Raw genomic sequence first — 18,720 nt, 5'->3', positions numbered from 1 at the left:
TACCAGCCAAATACACTGCTAACTTTGTGTTTATAACATTACCACAATGTTCTTATTAAATTAATGTAATCATACTTCCGGACGCAGATTAAAACAGATGCTAGGTGCCACTGAATAACTACCACATCTGCCAAATTTCTAGAAATAATGTTTTCTCAGTTAAATGATTAAATCATACCAACTTCCCCGTTTACAATTATAAGGCCCAGATCTGGCTCTTCAGCCCTTATTATTTACTAATAACACAATCCTTCCCCAAAAAACCTCATTCACAGAGAAACTTGCTTCAAATCTTAATTTAGAGTCCTACAATAAGCAGGCTGCAATAGCAGATCTGTTACTTACCCTGTTACTCACTGATGCCTCAGAAAAAATCTAAAATCTCATGCTTCCCCCAGCGCTCATCTCAACGCACACACAGAAAAATATATTCAAAATATATGCAGCTCTCTGGTTCACGTTCCTCTCCCAGAAGTCAGATACTTGAGATATCAAAAGTTCACATGCAAATTACTCACCTTCCGATAGACCTAATAGCATTTTAAGGAAAGACTTCACTAACCCTTTTTCCAGGAAGCTGAAGGCAGCAAAACAGCAATTCAGAACTCAAAAACAAGATGCAAACCTATTTCCCAAGCCTCCAAAGCTGCTAACACTGCACAAGACACGCAGCAGCAGCACAGCCACCTCCGCGATCCTGGGTTTTCTTACTCGATAAGGTCATTAACTACATTTGAATAAACAAAGATCAAGCAAAGCATTAAACGTATTGCAACTCCCACCTATTAAAACTAAAGCTGCTTTACAGCATTATAACCCAGTTTCAATACTACAACTAAAGAAGGAGGGGCAGAAAGAAAACAGCATTCCGAAATGAAAATGGGAGTTCTCCTGCTTCACACATCGGAAGAAAAACTTTTCATTTCCAACACAAACTTATTTCCAAATCACAGGAGAGAGCACAAAAAAAGTTCTTTGACAGCCAGGGCTCTGCAATCCCTGTTTTACACTGTCTAGAAAGAAAAAAACCCTCTAGGTCTGGGAAGGCTTTTCATACGTAGCCCTAAATTAACTCCCAGGCTCCAATCTGCAAAAAGAACGTACAAATGAATGTCTCAGTGTCGTCAACCATGGAGCAAATTTTAATACCTGTTTATTCCATGAAACTTTTTCCTCTGATAATAAATCTGATAATGGAGCAACAACACACTCACTTCTTGATACTGCTGCCTACCATCCCGGCAGAGAGAAGATGGCAGAAGATCTCCATGAAACTTTTTCCTCTGATAATAAATCTGATAATGGAGCAACAACACACTCACTTCTTGATACTGCTGCCTACCATCCCGGCAGAGAGAAGCAGTTTTGTGTAAAGATGGCAGAATGTTTGCCACTTAGAAGGAATGGATGAAAAACAACAGCGTTAGTTTGCAAAACAAGCCAAAGAAAGAATTAGTCACTTTTGCAAAGCGCTCAGAGGTTTTCAAACAAAAGGTAGCACCTATAACTCAACGATACTAATGGCAGCAATACCTTCAAATAAACTAGGGAAAAACTGAAATACCAGTTTCAGAACAAGCCTTTTTTAGTATTTTAGAAGCGTGGCCACCACGCACTTCTGTATGGAAAGGCACGTCAGAGAGAAAACAAAATGTACATGCAGAGGAAGGAATGTGAACTGTCTCTGAGCTTTCAGCTATTAACTAAGGGTTTTAGCAATGTGAAGAATGGAAGTTAAGACAAACATCCTTGTAACGCACTAACAATCTTCTCTGCTCTAACACTGGAAACTGCTAATTTAACTACAGCAAACATTTACAGCAGTGCAGCCATGAGCCAAAAATCATTCAGTGTTTGCCCATTTTGCCTATTTAGCAACATACAGACAGTGACACCAGGGAGGTCTGCAATTTTGAGCGTTAGTATGCTAAAATGTATTGATGTTTGATGTGAACACTGCAAATATCAGACTGAGTGATTTGCCTTCACAAAATGTAGATGTATAAATGTCTGGAAAGGGATTTGTCACTGCCTCTGAGGTTTGGTTACCATAAAGGTATTGGTGAGTAATTTTCTATGAAGCAGAAGATAAATAGGAACTTGTTGCAAAGCAGAAGGTCTAACAAGAGCATTTACACATGAATCTTAACTTGCCAATTAATGTATGATTGCATGACTTAATAATCTGTTTGGTATTTAGGCTTCACCCACTGCCATCTGTAATCCCTAATAAAGGCAACGAAAAGAATTGCAAGAACACTGTATCTATTTTTAAATTATTTTAATCAATAACTAAGTAAAATTATTTCAGTACTTAGAGCACAGAAGTGTGTTACCTTCCTACTAACAGCTAATAGCAACTTATGGAAGGTTTTCACTTATGCCGTGTCTACTGTTCCTCACGTCTGTGTGGAGAGTAGGAAATAAGCTTCAGCCTCATCAAACAGGCGACTGACAACACTGAAGCTGGTTTTGTACAGTTTTGGTTAAGAAACTTCTAAGTTTCCTGGACAACTAGATTTCTGTACGTCTCATTAAATAGACAGATTCTCATACCACTGCCCCATGAAACTGCCTTGTGCAGGAAAGCCGTGATGGAGACCAAGAGGAGGGTTTTCTAATATAATGGCTCACAACAGTTCTGAATACAAACCAGAATATTCCTGGTGCATAGAGAGCTCCTGATCTTCAGAGAAATGCTCTTACTTTCAGACTCTTCAGTCACACAATTTTTTATAATTTTGTTTTAAAGAGTTAACTTTTCATGAAGAAGACCAAAATAACGACTCTATATGATGGTTTTTTGCCATTGCAAAACTCTGAAATGTCACATATTGCATATCACATTCTATCTTTAGTAGGTTTTTTAGTAACTGCTACACGCATTGCACATATGGTACAAAAATGTATGGTACCTTCACAATTAACTTGTTCTATGAGAGCAGAACTATGTTCCCTGTATATATTGGGGGAAAAAAACCCCAGTGATGCTGTAAAACTTACTGCTTACTCTTTCCACTTATTATTTACAAATACATAGTATTAAACCATGTAAGACTGATAGGCTAATATGACAGACCAGTTCAAATCCCAAGAAATAAAGCTTTTGTGACTTCTAGTACAGGAAAGTTTTAGCCACTAGCTAAGCAAGTTGTGAGGTTTACATCATTTCCTTTAGGAAAGAATCCCACAGATACACAAATTTCTGGCAAAATACTTGGTTTTGTTACTGTAGTGAGAGCTTCCCCCCTTAGATAACTACCTTACCTCCTAGTTTCTTCTCCAAATTGCTTGTGTAAATTTCTGACGTACACAGATTGTTCACTTTTTAAACTGCTATGGCAGAATGTTGATTAGATTTGCATTTTAACACTTAACCTTTCAATCATCGTTACATCTTTTCTACCAACATCAAAACACTAAGATAGACATATTAAAGACCCAAAAGTGGCTAAACGCAACAGCAAGACAGGGCATTTAGAAACATTTAGGTTAGAAATTAACAAATGCAACCATGATTCCACGTAACAAAAAAACCCTACAAAACAAATTAATAAAATCAGAAAATGCTACTCAGTACACCAGATGACTGGGGGTTTTGTGAGCTACATCCTGTGTTCCACAAAAGGAATGTGGAAAAAATGTTTTATTTTTACATAACTGACTGAAAATAAACAGTTGACATTACCTGCATCTTCCAAAAAATACTGCACAGCCATCAGCACCTTCCCCTGAGGTTGCAGGTCAAGCTATGGAAAGAAAGATACCAACAGTGAAGTATGTGGTTGACTGAAACTCTCAGGAATTTAAACAGCTCCTTTTAGGGTCTCAAAGTATAATATTTGATAACTACTGGATCACAACCCTCTTCCATATCTCACTGCTGCAGCTGAACCAGGGGCTTTTATTCTATTGCTTTTACTAGTGTGCTGCATTGCTTTGATGTCCACCCAAAAGTTCAGCACAGTCAAAGGTCACATTGTTTCTGCTTGTCCCTTTCCCGTTTCTGCAGAGAAGTTTGTTGACTTCTGTTTCTACTATTAGTAAACTCAATTTGCACAGGAACTCAGTTTTAAAAGAAATAATCTATACAATCCTTTATATGTTTATTGAGAGTACAAACCAGAGAGATATCAAATACTGTCCTCTGTAATCAGAAAAAGTGGTATCATCAAAATTTATTTTACTTTCCCCCCTCAAACCATTACACACAGCTTCTGTGGCAAATTCTAGAGACCAGCAAAAACAAATGCCTTTTAAGCCAAGAGCTGAGGTCAGTTCCTGTGCTCAGAAAGTAGCTGCTAATTCTTAAATTGCTACCTTCATGAAACCTAAGAAGCTATTAAGCATGAAAGAGTCTGATTCATTCTTCACTTCAGCACAGAGCAAAGTAGCCCTGGATTAACAGTAAATACAACTTGGAAGGAAAAAACCCCCAAACCCACCACAATTACATTAGATATACCCATGAACATACCCCCACAAATCCCACTATCCTACTGGGTGATGACTAATTTTTCATCTTTAAGGCAGTGTCTGACACTCAAAACATTTGCCCAGCAAATCTTACAGAAGGCAAAAATGTTAGTTAGAGCTAATTCTAACAGGCTGCCTCTCCATACACAAAAATAACTTTATAGCCTATGGTAGGTGACCTAAGGTCCCTCTGCTGGGCATAATGGTCTGTCCAAGTCATGACTGAGGTCATACAGAGGAAGTTTAATGCTGATGACATCTACGTGGTACCTCTTCTATGGATAATAAGCAGAGGGCTTCAGACCATTGAATTGGTTAAAACCGATCAGTTTGGCTAAAACTGATCATTAGTAGTTTTAACTACTCTTCTGAATGATTGCTCGTCTCAGAATTCAAGTTAAGGTGTGGGGAAAAAGTGTATGATTTCAGAATGTAACAGGTGAATACAAACCAGTGAGATCCTACTGACCTAGCAAGATCTCTAAGCCCCTTCAATATCAAGCACACCTTTAAGAAAGGTTTTTTCTGAGATCTTCTTGGTGAGATAGATAGTTAGATTTGCACAAACTCAGCAAACCCCTGCTATTTACAGAAAAAAAATGGACTTGAGAGAAAATAGGAGGGTTTTTTTAAAAAAAAGTATTCCCATACTAAGCTAAGCAACTGGATGCTCCCTCCTCTTCATATCCAGCGTTCAGGAAAAGCATTCATATATCCAGAGAAGTGTTTGTGTATCCATCCCCTACCAAGGAAGGAGCAGCATTGCTAATTGTGTCAAAAACAAGCTTTATATGCACCTGGATACTGGGCAAGACTATTTCTAGCTAGACAGCTCTCATCCAAATTATAGGATATCCTGATATTCCTCTCTGAATCTTATTTCTGCATTTGGAGAAAAGTTTAATATTCAGGACACTAATTAGAGTTGCTTCAAGATTTTATAGAGCTCTCTGGGACAATAATGCCTCATCGCATTCTTACAATCCTTTTTGTTGGACCAGTATCTTAGCAACTGCAGTTGGGTCTGAAAGTTGAAAAAGAAGCTGGAGAATAGGTTTTTACAAATATGACATTATTAAACCCTTCATTCATTGAAAATTCTTTGCGACGTATCAACTAAATCAATGAAACAACACCTTTGACATTTCAGAAAACAGGGCTCAGGGTTTTGACCCCTCCGTTCCTCTGTCACTTTCCCTTCTCTTTAGACGTACAACATAAAAAATATGTAATATTTTTACATTTTCTGCTTATTTGCAGTTTGCAGTGCTAATTGAAATCCATTCCATACAACTACATTAAATCCTAACCTTACCTCCCCTGTTACATTTCTGAGATGGACACTCAGAATTGCACTCCATATGATACAGGAGCACATGACACTTGGCAAGATGCCACACTCCTTGACTTCAGGTACAAAGGATTGTTTGGGACACGGGGGCAAGAAAAGATACCAGGATAACAAAAACAGGGACTAAAGGATCCCCACTATAGCGGCATCAAGTTAACTAAAATTTACTAAAAATAAATAAATAAAATTAGAAATCCCAAGTGGAAATGCCTTGGAATAAGTTTCACCTTTCTTTTTCTCTGGATGAATTACAACGATCAGATCCAATCTAAATGTCTGCTATTTGCTAAAAACTGCTAGGCTTTATAAAATAGGCACTCGATGTGATACAGGCCGTTATGTCAAACATTAATGCCATGGATTTCATTGTCAATTTCTTGAACTTTGATTGTACGTTTTCTGCTTCAAAAATGCTGCTAAAATAATTGCCTTACAAGCCCTGCCACACATTCTAAAGGGATCGAACACTCGTAGTTTAAAAGGTGTAAGATGCCCGTTCAGCTTGAAAGAAGACATAACCAGGTCAGCCAGTTTAAGGAATTAATCGTGTTCCTTACCCAGAATTCTGCTTTGCCGTTGCCTTTCTTGCATCGCTCCGCCAGGACCGACACACCTACAGTCACTTCAGACAACGGCTCTTCTGCTGCCTTCATGAGCACAATCTGAATCACCCGTCCTTCGTAAATGTGGGCGTCAAAAGTTGATTTCCATTCTGGATACATGGTGGGTTTCTTCTGAACTAGAGTTTTTCCTCTCTCTGAAAGCCACAACAACAACAACAAAAAAGGACAGAAACTGTAAAATCAAATAACGTAGCTTTAGCACTTAAACTCAACAGAATAAAACAAAAGAGCGAATCCTTGTACTGAAACCAAAACCGGACTTACTACTTCTTGTACCGTGGCTGGGACAAAGTTTAAATATTCAGTTCAAACCTTCATAACTTGGAAGGCAAAGCTCACCCTGAAACAGGGCATGCAAAGGCAGTGAAGGTGTTAATGCACAGCCAGAGAGACCAGGAGAGACAAATCCCATTCTGGAATCCAGAAGCTGGTTTAGTCAGTCAACCTGACAGGGAGTATTTGCATGACTGCTTTCTGGTATCAATCTCCATGATATGTCACCTAATCATGAAAACCTGCTGCTATAAGATAAATTAAGATACGTCTTACACTGACCTAGTTTAAATTGGAACCGGTGGCTGAGAGATGAAAAGCTCCACATTTCATTAATCTGCTTCCAAGTTATCCCAACATTTCACTTCTGTTCATAACTCACTCTCCTTGGCATTGTACTCAATCTCTGCCACAATTGCTGTATTTTAAAGCATATTACGAGGCCTTATCTGTCCTCTCTAGCGCGTGCAGACTTCGTGCAGTTAAAGAATAAATAAAAGGCTGAAGGGACCTCAAAAAACATCTTAACTTTTTTGAAACACTGAGCCAGCCTCCCATAAGAGCGTCTCTGCAGTCTCCCTCCTTAAGAGTTTTACAGTGCTTCACTATTCTTACTAGATGGATTTTTTTCTTAATACACACCTTCAGTCTCTCTTGCCATCAGTTGAGCTAATTTCTTCCTGTCCTTAACTCAGGCCCAGAAAACAGCTAAAACAAGCTTTAGCGTATTTCTAGATCTGGGTGTCTTATTAACACATCCAAAACGATACTGCCTCCTAAGCAATCACATCCAGCTCTTCACAGTGACTCTGGCACATAATGCCACCTCCCCAGTTTTTCTCTGTGATTTGCTGCTGAGCTCATTATTCCCCACTTGTGCTCAGGTAACTGAACATAATTTTGTACATTCTGCACAATTTCTGCTATTTATCAAGACCATTTGCTGCAATAAAAGTGCTTTCTAAGTGCCTCTCCAGCTCTGAATGATGCATTTTTCCCTTAAGTGTGTCATCTGTTCTTATGATAGCAAGGCAATAGCAAAGGGGATTAAATAGTTGGACCCTTCCCCAGGAAGCTGCAGTGTGGTCCGTCGCTTAAAACTAGCAATAGAATTATCATTCACTTCAACAAAGGAAGAATTATATACGTGTTATTTTAAAACCTTCCTGGACACTCAAGGCAAAGTTTGTGTTCATTCATTGCTCACTTGCTCGATGCACTCCACTTAGTTGTGCTGAGCCATCCAAACCAGGGCAGCAAATAGCGTCCTTGTACTTCTTTATTAGGGAATGCCTGCCAACAACAGCATTACGGCTTACAGCTTTGACAGGCAGACCCAAGCCTGCTTGCCAAAGGGCACTCTGAAATGCTCAGAAACAGCCACCTGAGGACCTCCTCCACTTCAACGCCAACTTCAGCATTCCTCCTCTACTCAGTCAAAAGCTTTTATCTCGAATCTGGGGAACACTGCAGAAAGAAAAACTCAAGTTCTTAACAGTGCAAACCTACTTCCAGAGCTCTGTACTCTTAACTACGGAAGAATTTAGAAATATTATGGTGAAAATACATGGGGAAAGCTCAAACAAAACACAATTTAGAGATTATTAGGATGGACAATGAAAGCGAGGGGGAATTAAAAGCAGGTTGTCTGCACAGCAAGGCTTTTACACCAGCCTATTTTTTGGATTGCTAAAGCCAGACTCCTTCATCAAAAACGGCACATGTCGGGAGGCGTCCTTGGGAATATGAGAAATGTGGAACCTCTGACAGTAATTCAGGGTTTGCAGAAGCAGCAGTTTACAGAATATTTGGTAATACTCTGCAGGATTCTTAGAGGGGGAGAGAACTATTTCAGCCCGTTTGCAGGACTCTCCCATGTGCCAATTAATATCTGCTTTGATCAGTTACCACATACGTTTTTATCCTGTGTAAAACTGAAAGAAGTCAACAACTTCCAGCCTGGCTAGGCTGTTTTTGTAATTAAAATCATACTAATCAAGATTTGCCATGGATCACACTACCTGCCTGCAAATGAACACTTAAGTGTCAGCAAAGAAGAGCCTTTAAGAAGAGCACTCTTTTTACCCCTCTTGTGGTCAGGCCTCCCTTGTCTCTCTGCTGACACAACTGGCTTCAAAACATTGTCCATGTTTGCAAATTGGCTCAATGCCGCCTCACTAGGCAAATGATTTTCTTCTTTCTATACAATAAGCTTTTCCTTGATCATGGTTCAGCATGCAAATCCAACAAAAGTTATTCCAGATCTTGTCAAACTGATAACGGGAGCATCAGTTTCCCTTCCCAATTACCCCGATCAGTCACTGCTCCGAGGTTCACTGCACTCTCCTCCCCCCTTTTTCAGTACTTCAAAGATACATGCAAGCAAAGAGGAGAAATGTTGGGACAACTCTACTTTTGAAAAGGAGATAGCTGAAAAAAGAGGGGATTTACTTAGACTGCTTCCACCCCTCCACACATTCAGGCAGCTGCAAGATTCTCAAGATCATTTCTTCAGAGGTTCTCCCACCGGACTAGGAAACTGCTTCTTTGGAACTTAACACATTCCCTTGATAACAACATTTTCTGGAAGGGGCACTGCACCTTCTGCTTGAAGTCTAAATGCAGCTTTTACTTCAGAAATAAGAGGAAAGCCCGATCACATTGTGATGAAGAAGAAAATTCATCCTTTCCTGCATTCTGTCATGTTTTGTGAAGCCCTAGAGCCATAAAGGCAGGATTAGATGTCTGCGGTCTAACCCAGCACAGCAATTCCCTCTCATCCTGTTTGGCTGCAGTGATGCATTCTGGCTAAATGTCACAAAATATTATAAACCTTTGGACCAGTTTCTATAAAGAAGCGGCCTTTGAAGGCTGAGGGCCTGCTGAACAGGGAGGTGCTAACAAGACCTTGGGTTCAAGTCATTCCAAACAAGTAATTCTGCCTAAATGCCTGAGTTACTACAACAACAACAAACCACTTCTCATTGATATCCATCCTCCAAGTCAGTAAAGATCATTTACTACGCTACGTTTGAGGATGGTTCTCTCAAACCTGCTGCAATTCAGATCCCTCTTCGTGGTTCTCCACTGCTCTCTCCCCTGCAGAGCTCCTGCAAGTGTAGTCTGTCACTTGTGGAACTGGAGAGAAGAATGCTTTATTTAACATTTGAAACCCTTTGTTGTGCAAAATTCATAACTCACCTTAACCTATGTGAAAGTGACATATTCACCACGTATTTTGTGAATAGTTGTGTGTTGGTGGTGAAGGAAGAAACTAGAGATCTTGGACTTCACCCTACCAAGTTCTGAGCGCACAGTACAAGAAAGCACTAACAAATAAATCTTATTTTCAGGTGGGGATAGAGGAAAAAGTCACTTGTTATTCCTCCCACTCTGAAAGAAAAGCTCACGTTGAAGCTTGACATGACAGGAACAGCAGGACTCATTACCATTCATAGCATAAGAGGAATTGCAGTATTTCTCAAAACCTTATTCATATTCAGAAAAGCATCACCATTTGTAACCTCACCTGTAGCCAATGCCTCCTTCATCTTGATAGCACAGAAAGGCTGTAGTTGTTCCCCTTGATTCTGCACAGGTCCCAGCTCAAAGGAGTTGAAAGATATCCGTAAGAAGGGGGCCATTGCTCACAATGATATATGACCTAAATGGAAAGAAATAAATAAAAATCAGAGATTAAAATACTTGTCTTTTAAACTCGTAAGGAAGCGACACAGGTTTCTCAGCAGCCATCACAGCTGATAGAACCCATCCCCTAAAGTCTGCAAGTCTTGAATGGGGCTTTGAGACCATGAGCCTGAAGTAAAACTGGTACATACTGAGGCAAGAAAAATGTAACATGTACAGTCAAAGACACCTTAAAACCACCCTTTTAACCATATCCTGTTATAAGTAAGTAGCAGTTACGCCTTTGACTTAGACCTTGTTCAATTTTTAAACAGAAACCCTATTCATTAACATACAAGTATATAAACATTCTTATCAAATAAGTAGTTAACAAACTAATAGATTGTTTGGGTTTTTTAAAAACATTTTCCCCCCCCTCACACCTGGAATGAAGGGTGGGTTGGAGGAAAAAAATGGAGGAAGAAGAGTTTTGTCTGTTCCACATGTTCCTTTCCCAGTATCTCTCAAAATACAAGGAGGGGGAACTAGGAGGAAAATTAATCATCTAATGTTCACATTATTCTGTTGCTTTTTAAGCACAGGTTATTTTCTTTTTTAATTGCTACACAGCCTCAAAAATTCCCAGATAAGTTTTAGGCACCTCAATGGGCAATCAGATGACAAAAGGAACACCTTAGGTTAGCTTTATCTGAGAAATTACTGAACCTACATACAATTTCTGGACCCTCAGCAAGAACTACTACCAGATGTACAGTAAGGGTAACATGTCCTTAAGCATGACCAAGTAATTGCACTGCATATGAGCACTTGGTCAACATTAACCACCTAAGTAATTAGTTCATACACGAGTTCACACTTACTTTCCCACTTAGGTACCCACACAGACATTTCTAAAACCTGGATGTCTCACTGGATAAGTGCACATTTTGTTTTTCATACTCAACGTGGAAAACAATGAGCATTCCAAATACCACCATCAAATTGGAACAAGTATAATATCACTTGACTTCTCTTCAAGCAATGGTTTTGGGTGGCACTGACTAATCCTAGGAAGCATCCCAGAGCTAATGATCAAACTGTGAGCCTCCGCACCCGCACACACCAGGCAAAGGGAAGAGGTAGGAAAAACTCCAGCACTACAGTGTCACCTGGTTTAAACTGTCAGGAATTACAAGAATCCAAAACACTTGTAATTTCTAAGTCAGTAAATTGGTGTTTCACTACAGTCTTCCCTCGTTCTCAAGGGCTCCTCAATTTACAGCAGATTTCAGTTCACAATTCACAGCACCTTCAGCAATGGAATTAGCCCTGTAGCTTTTATGTCAGTATAGTTTTGTGAAGCAAAATTAGTCTTTCAAAAGGTAAGAGAAAACAGTGATTTGATAGCAAGGGAATTCTAGTACAATCAGAGTATGGGGGATGCAGAGAAGGAGAGACTAGGAGAAAAGAGTTAACAAAGTAACAGGAAGAGACGATAAAAAAAAAAAAAAAAAGAATTGAAACTGGGCTGAGCTGGCCTTTTGACTGTACATTGTTTACCAGCTAGGTCAAGCACTAGGAAGAACATTTCAAGCAATCCTGCACATGCTTGCTTGCTTTTCTTTTTTTAATGTAAAGACATCGACCTGAGAAGCAATTAACATTCCTTTTATATCTCTTAAGGCCCAGAACAGTTGTTTAGATAAAAGACTGTGAAATCAGAGTCTTTGCAGCAAGACAGCCTATAGCTCCTGACACCATTAGATGCACATCACAGTCTCCCTACATGGAGACCACTCTCAATAAATGGGAAAATTTTATGACTCTCTAGCATTTATGGAGCTAGTTTTTACGAACTGTTTCCCTATTTTCTTTTCTGTAGAGTAAGAGAAAGTTAGAAAGCAGGTTTAGGATTACTTGGCACCACGGCTTATCCCACTGAAGAACTGAAAGCAATGACTATAATTCACATCCACGCAGATGGTCATCCAGACTCCCCATAAAATAACAAACCTTCCCCACTAATCCACTGGTTATTGCAGCTTGGAGCACCATTTGATGAGACAAAGAAAGAAAAATAGACAACTTTTGTGAAAATTAACAAATACCATCTGATACCTCACTTTCACAAATGCAATGTAAACACAAGGCTCATCAAGAGTTTTAATGAGGAACACATTCTAGCTGCTCAAGAGACCTTGTACTCACTACATTTGGAACTACCCTCCAGTGGCTTGCCAACAGCACATCACATACAGTTACTACTCAATATGGATGTAAAAGAAACCAGATTTCATCATCATCCACCTCTGGGGAAACAACTTTAAGACCCAATTAGGCCATAGGTAGAAACAGGCTGGGTAGGTCAGCACGGAGCTCCCACTGGAAAGTTTATTTGACAGAATCACAGGATTGCAGGATAATTCTGGCTGGAAGGGACAGTCCAGCTTGAGCTCACAATTTCCAGTAAGTCTGGGACTACACTAACAAAAAATTGGAAAGCATTGACAAAGCTAAACTAACAATTGCATGATTTGACTCAGACCATCTGACTCAAGCCAATGTTAGTCCTGAAACAGAATACAAGGCTTTGACATTTACTTCTTTAACTCCCAATTAAGAGATATAATAGAAACAGGTAACAACACATACGTATTTTGCATCATCCCACAATCTTCCTCATTTCTGATGGTCAAATCATTTGAAGGCCACATTTTCAGCTCTGCCTCTTGGTTTTGAATACGGTTATTTCTTTTAGTTTGATTGTGCTTGGCTTCAGTGCAATCTCAGATGGTCACTCAGAAATACTACATACAAGCAATTCAGCAGTTAGGAGAAAACACCAATATCCCAGAATTTTTGGTGATGTTCAAATGCACTCAGTCCAAGGTCACTGTGAAGCTAGAAGATACCTTTTTGCTTTTCCATTTAACAACAACTTTAAAAAAATTATCAGGAGTTTATTTTTACATAACAAACTATCTGTTCCTGCCAAGCTTTTCTACCATTATATGTTATGCATTTTTTTCCACAAAAGTAGAGATTTTAAGTGGCTTTATGCAAAATCTCACTATACATGACAGACTACACTGTGACGCAGGGAGGTTAAGGGAGAAAGAAGGATTTGGATTTGCTCCTCAGGTACATTTTCCAATCCTTGGCTCTGCTAAGATAGTGCAGTGAGATAGCTGACAAGTATCAGCTGTACTGCTGTAAACAAACACATACCCCACTCTATCTGGTTTTGGCAGTGAAACAGATTCATTTTAATTCAACAAAGTTTTCCAAAATCCCTGCTGAATACACTCATCCAAAGTTTTGTCACATTTGAAAAGCAAAGAAACATGGAAAGCTATACATATGTTTTGCTTGTTGCACTCTAGACAGGAGTCCCTCTCTAGTTTCCATGACTATTTCATAAGTGACAGAACAAGCATTGTCTTTAGTCTTAGGAGCTGTATCTGTCAAGGACTGGAACTGCTATAAAACACCAGCTATGAATTGAAGGAGATTTTACAATCTACTCATGCAATCTGCATTGCTGCTATGAAGTATTAAAGCCAAACTGTTTTCCCTAAAGGATGTGATTTTATCCAAACCAAATGGTGGAAAAACTGAGATGCGAACTCCAAAAATACTGCAAGTCTAAATTACAGGTTCGATATCTCAAACAGTTTCAAAGTCACGTGCAATCTGAAAAAAAGTTAGGGGCTAGGGACAAAATCTGCCAGTAACATTGTTCTAGATGAAGTACACAGTGATGGCCACAGTGAGCAGAGCACACCATGGAATGCTGCCCAGCACAACATTCGTTTTATCAAGGATACCTGCCCTCTTGCAAGCTAAAACCCCGTTCTGCTCTTTCTGGGATAGATTCTGCAAAATACATGGTAATTTCCAAGAAGCTTTTAAATTGAGAGCTTTTGATTCTCTAATACGGAAAGAAAATCAACCATGTTACTATCAACTATAATACACATGGAGCAAGGGGGGGAAAACTTTAAAACATCTTCATCAACGTCAACATCTGCTGGATGAACAAATATTTAGTTTTCACGTGGATGTGTTATTAACACACAGTTTTAAAGAAATCTTCAAAATAAATAAAAATCTTAATATTCCAAGGAGAATTTTCACAAGATCTGTTTGCACAAAATTCATGTTAGATTAAAAATCTTCTCCATGCAGGGACAAGGGACAAAGGGTAAATTCTCTAGTTCTTCTCCTTCCAACAGCGCACAGGAGCTACCAGGGACTTACACTCTAACTTGTTGGGGTTCCTCTGCTGCTGCAATTCTGCCTTGTTAGAAACAGTGAGGACAAGCCACCTCTAACACAATCCAGAACCAAAGCCGCGGTTGTGACTTTTACACAAAACGAGAAGTAACATCAAAGCAATGGGTCATCTGGAGGAAACGCTGCCACGGGCCAACCACAGGGCACTGAAGGGAATAAAAAAAACGAATGGACCCAAACAGAGCACGGACTGTTCCATCACTGATACGGGACTATGTACCCAAGAGAAATACAAATGAGAAAACTCCCCTGCTGATTTCCTTGTAGTATTCTGTAAAACAGTTTGCAAACGGACATAAAGCTGCACATGCAGGTCATGGCTCTTCCACAGTGTCTCACAGAAATGCTCTGGATGGCATGAAATGAGAGCTTTCTGCTTAGCTCCTTGCTGAGGCTGCTTCCAAGGCCACACAAATGCCCTGAAGAACACCAACATTGGCAGTCAGCACCACCCATAGCTGGCCCATTGGTGTTCTTCCCTGAAAAGATGTAGCCATAACTTTTTAAGATGAAAAAATAGAGATTATTTCCAAGTTGCAGGTATCTTTTTTTAACACGGGTGTTTCCTGTCCTCCATGCTGACAATGGACAAGGCTTTCTGGAAAGACAGCCACAAACTATTGCCCAACTTATTGCCCACTCCCACTCACTTTCAAAAACATGAACAAGGACCTCCTTCCTCTTTGTGTACAGCCTACAATGGCGATTATGCTGCTTTCCTGGTGATAATACAAGAAAGCCTGCAAGTAGAGATGCTGGAGCTGTGATCAGCATCCTTCACAGGTGCACACCATTAATGTGCACATGATGGGTTTTTTGTTCTCAGGTATGTTGCTTCATGTTTACATTACACGAAAACTCACACAAAGCAGGCAGGTTGGCTATGGTTCTTGAAGAACTCACTTCTCAGGTGTTGTTTCAGCTGATGATCAAAATAATCCCATCCGCAAGACAGAAGAAACACCACCTTTGCTGCTAACCACTGTCTACATTGCACGCCTACAATTCAATCTACAGAGAATTTTAGCAGGTTCTCTTGCAGGCCCTGGCCTCTGTTTTGATGCTTTGTGGGAAGAAGTCAGTCTAAAAATTAAGTCAGTTTAGAACAGGCTTATTGTATTTGCTGTTATCAACCTTGACAAGATACACTGCAGCATTCTTTATCAGCTGGACTTCCCTGAGTGCTCCTGCTACCCTTCTAAAGCCTGAAAAACATAACCAACACCAAATCACTACACATCAGGATGCCGAACACTCAGAGCTGCCACACACGCTGAAAAACATTATCTGCAGGTGCTGCTTTTCAAAGCTTGAAATCCACCAAGGGTTTGAAAAGTGTTCTCCAAAAACAAGGGCTAAACTCACAGGCTGCATGTGCAGGAAAAGGAGGATTCTCCAAAAGCACTGCCCCTGCACCAGCATCACTCTTGCTTTTATTTAGGTTATCCATTTATCGTTTAGATTCAGCCATTAAGGTGCAACTATCACCAATGAATGGTTTCATTTCCTCCAGTAATTAATTTGATTCATCTGTCTATGGAATCCAAGAATAATTGGAAACAGGAAGCTTCCCAGCAATCATTTTGATAAACTATTTTATGGAGTAGATTTTAAACACAAAATAACAATAAACCTTAAAATTTGAACTGTAGGACTATACAATTTTCATATTTTACTTATGAAAGCAAAATATGTCATTAGTCAATATTTAACGAAATAAAGTTATTTTCAGAAAGTCAAGCATGAGAAGAGCATCTTTAAAACAGCCCAAGAGCTCAATCACCTACAGTTTCTGCAGTAATATTTCTAAAACCCTGTATCTTCATAAAATGTTTTTAAACAATCACACAACAGGACTATGAAAAGTGAGAGAAGATGACAAGAAACTTAACATCACAATTTCATTTACTTGCTGTTAAATGTATTGCCAAATGAAATTTTTTTTCTGGTTCATAATTTCAAAATGACAACTCTGTATACTAAATTCTAGGATAAATTCGAGTGTAAATTCTATACATTTTGGGGTTTGCTTTGTTGGGTTTTTTGTTTTGTTTTGTTTTTTTTTAAATAGTACATATAGAACAGTTCACGGAGTCCTACAAACCAAGACTGGAAAAAAAATGTAGTTACCATTTCCTTCTTCCCCCACCCCCAGTATTTTCTTTCAGATAGTTCTGCTTTTGTTGCATTAGGACAAGGCTAGAAACAGAAACAATGACATAATAAAATCTGTCACTGTTTGTGTTGCAATAGTCTGGAGAAAATCCATCTAGATAAGCCATGTAGCAAGAGATGTTCCTTGGCTTCATCCCACTCGGCCAGAAACACAGATAATTCAGAGTTTCCACGCCTTTTCTGTGTGCTCAGCAGTCCCTGAACTGCCTGGATTTATGGCTGCCATCTAAATTGCTGATATTTCCCCAACACTCTCACGGCCAAAAAAAATTACGGATACTTTCCCTATCAGAACTTTTCAAAACATGAGTATCAGAAACCTTTTTCTGCACTGGCCAACTCTTTCAATCTCAGCAGCGCAAACTCCTGGGAAGCTTGAGGGGAATGCAGATAACGGGCAAGAAACAGCCAAAGCAGACCTGATTCCATGGGGTTTTTTTGGAAGACACACAGCCCAATTTATTTGGGCGTACGACAGATAACATATGATTCTCTGCAGCAACAGTTGACTGTTCTTAAAGCAGTTTCAAATGCGTTGAGTAAGACAGATCTGGGTTTTACACTAAAAGATCAGCAAGTTGAGGGAATTTTGGAGTCCGCAATAGACAGCAGGACAGGCTGTTACGCAGCATATGCTGCAAGATAAAAAAAGCACTTTACACTGAATGTCCTTTTTTGGAAAGGGAAAAAGAACATTTGGAGCAACAAAGTTGGCTTTTTCGATATTCCACAACTACTACTTAGGGAGGAGAGGGGGAAAGCACCGTCAGCTGCTTTTTCTTTAGAAGTGCCTAAGAAATAGCCATTGAAACACTTTCTTTTTAAAAAAACTCCCGAGTTCTCCTTCCTTTTTGAATGCACAGAACTGAACAGTAGATGAAAGCACTGCACGCACACTGTTTTTCACCATTACCAAAACCAAGTCTGAAAGAGAAGTGCAAATGAGTCCTTTTCATTAATTTCAAACCCCAACATTAGGCATTAAAAGCACGCGAGAGAGACGAAACACGGCCTGAAGCCCAAAGACTCTTCATTATTTCTGATAGCACAAGCTGATATCGTTTGACAAGCAGCAACTGCAACAACAGGGAAGGATTAATGGCTCTGGCTGGCTACCCAGGTCCTTCTGAAGCTCTAGGTGAGCGAGCAATTCATTAATATCAAATCACATTATGAAACGGGAGCACGTCCAAAATATTAAGACAGGAGGCAAACCATGCTTCTTCTCTGCGCATGCATGATTTAGGACTAATTAGGAAACTTTTTTTTTTCTTTTTGGACATGGGGAGTAAGTAGAGGGCTTCTTTTCCTGCAATTAAATAACACAATCTCCTCCGTGCCAGAGGAAAAAAAAAAACTATTAGGCAAAAGGGATGAAGCTGCACTCCTTCCCTATGGCAATACTCCCTGGAGCCCAGCTCTACGCCGGTTCTGGCTCCATGTCACCGAAGGGAGCGACGGACGCCTTCGGCAAGTCTGAGCCCCTGACTGGTTCTGGACTCCCACTTCCTCAACAACGTTCAAGGAATTGGCCAGTATTTAGTCAGCACCGCTAAATTGCAAAACTGCACATCGAGTCTATCATGTGAATAGGAGTTCTCCAAAGGAAGCACGCCGTTTCTGCAAGAGGGTTCGGAGATATTTTTGGAACAAGCAGCGCACTGCAAAAGCTGAGCTAGCTACTCGTGCAGCTTTCAGAAGTACCAAACCAAAGGAAAATAGGCAAAGAAAATCCAGTACTTTCTACCGCATCTTTTTAGGTATCACCATAATCAAGTGGGCAGGGATCCAAAACGAGGCACACTCAATTAGCATCCTTTAATGGCGGCGTTACACACAGCGCCATCCTCACTCTTGCTGAGTATTTTGATCTAGGATTTGGTATAACATTCAAGATTT

The 18,720-nt window shown here is 39.8% G+C and overlaps 1 protein-coding gene across 2 annotated transcripts in view; it reads right to left on the bottom strand.

Moving 5' to 3' along the window:
- Window positions 1-18,720, bottom strand: part of PRKCD (protein kinase C, delta) — an 86,324-nt gene that overhangs the window by 19,059 nt on the left and 48,545 nt on the right. For both annotated transcript variants that reach the window (XM_014953557.1, XM_014953558.1), the window contains exons 2-4: window positions 10,253-10,387; window positions 6,385-6,584; window positions 3,689-3,749 (exon numbers count right to left, since the gene is read on the bottom strand). In XM_014953557.1, the coding sequence (XP_014809043.1) occupies window positions 3,689-3,749; window positions 6,385-6,584; window positions 10,253-10,367 (376 nt within the window). In that variant the 5' untranslated portion in view covers window positions 10,368-10,387. The remainder of the gene's footprint in view (window positions 1-3,688; window positions 3,750-6,384; window positions 6,585-10,252; window positions 10,388-18,720) is intronic.

The sequence above is a fragment of the Calidris pugnax genome, unplaced genomic scaffold (genome assembly GCF_001431845.1).
Source record: "Calidris pugnax isolate Ruff unplaced genomic scaffold, ASM143184v1 scaffold247, whole genome shotgun sequence".
NCBI lineage: Eukaryota > Metazoa > Chordata > Aves > Charadriiformes > Scolopacidae > Calidris > Calidris pugnax.
The sequence above is the reverse complement of the archived record's forward strand: the minus strand, read 5'-3'. Positions and strand labels throughout refer to the sequence as shown.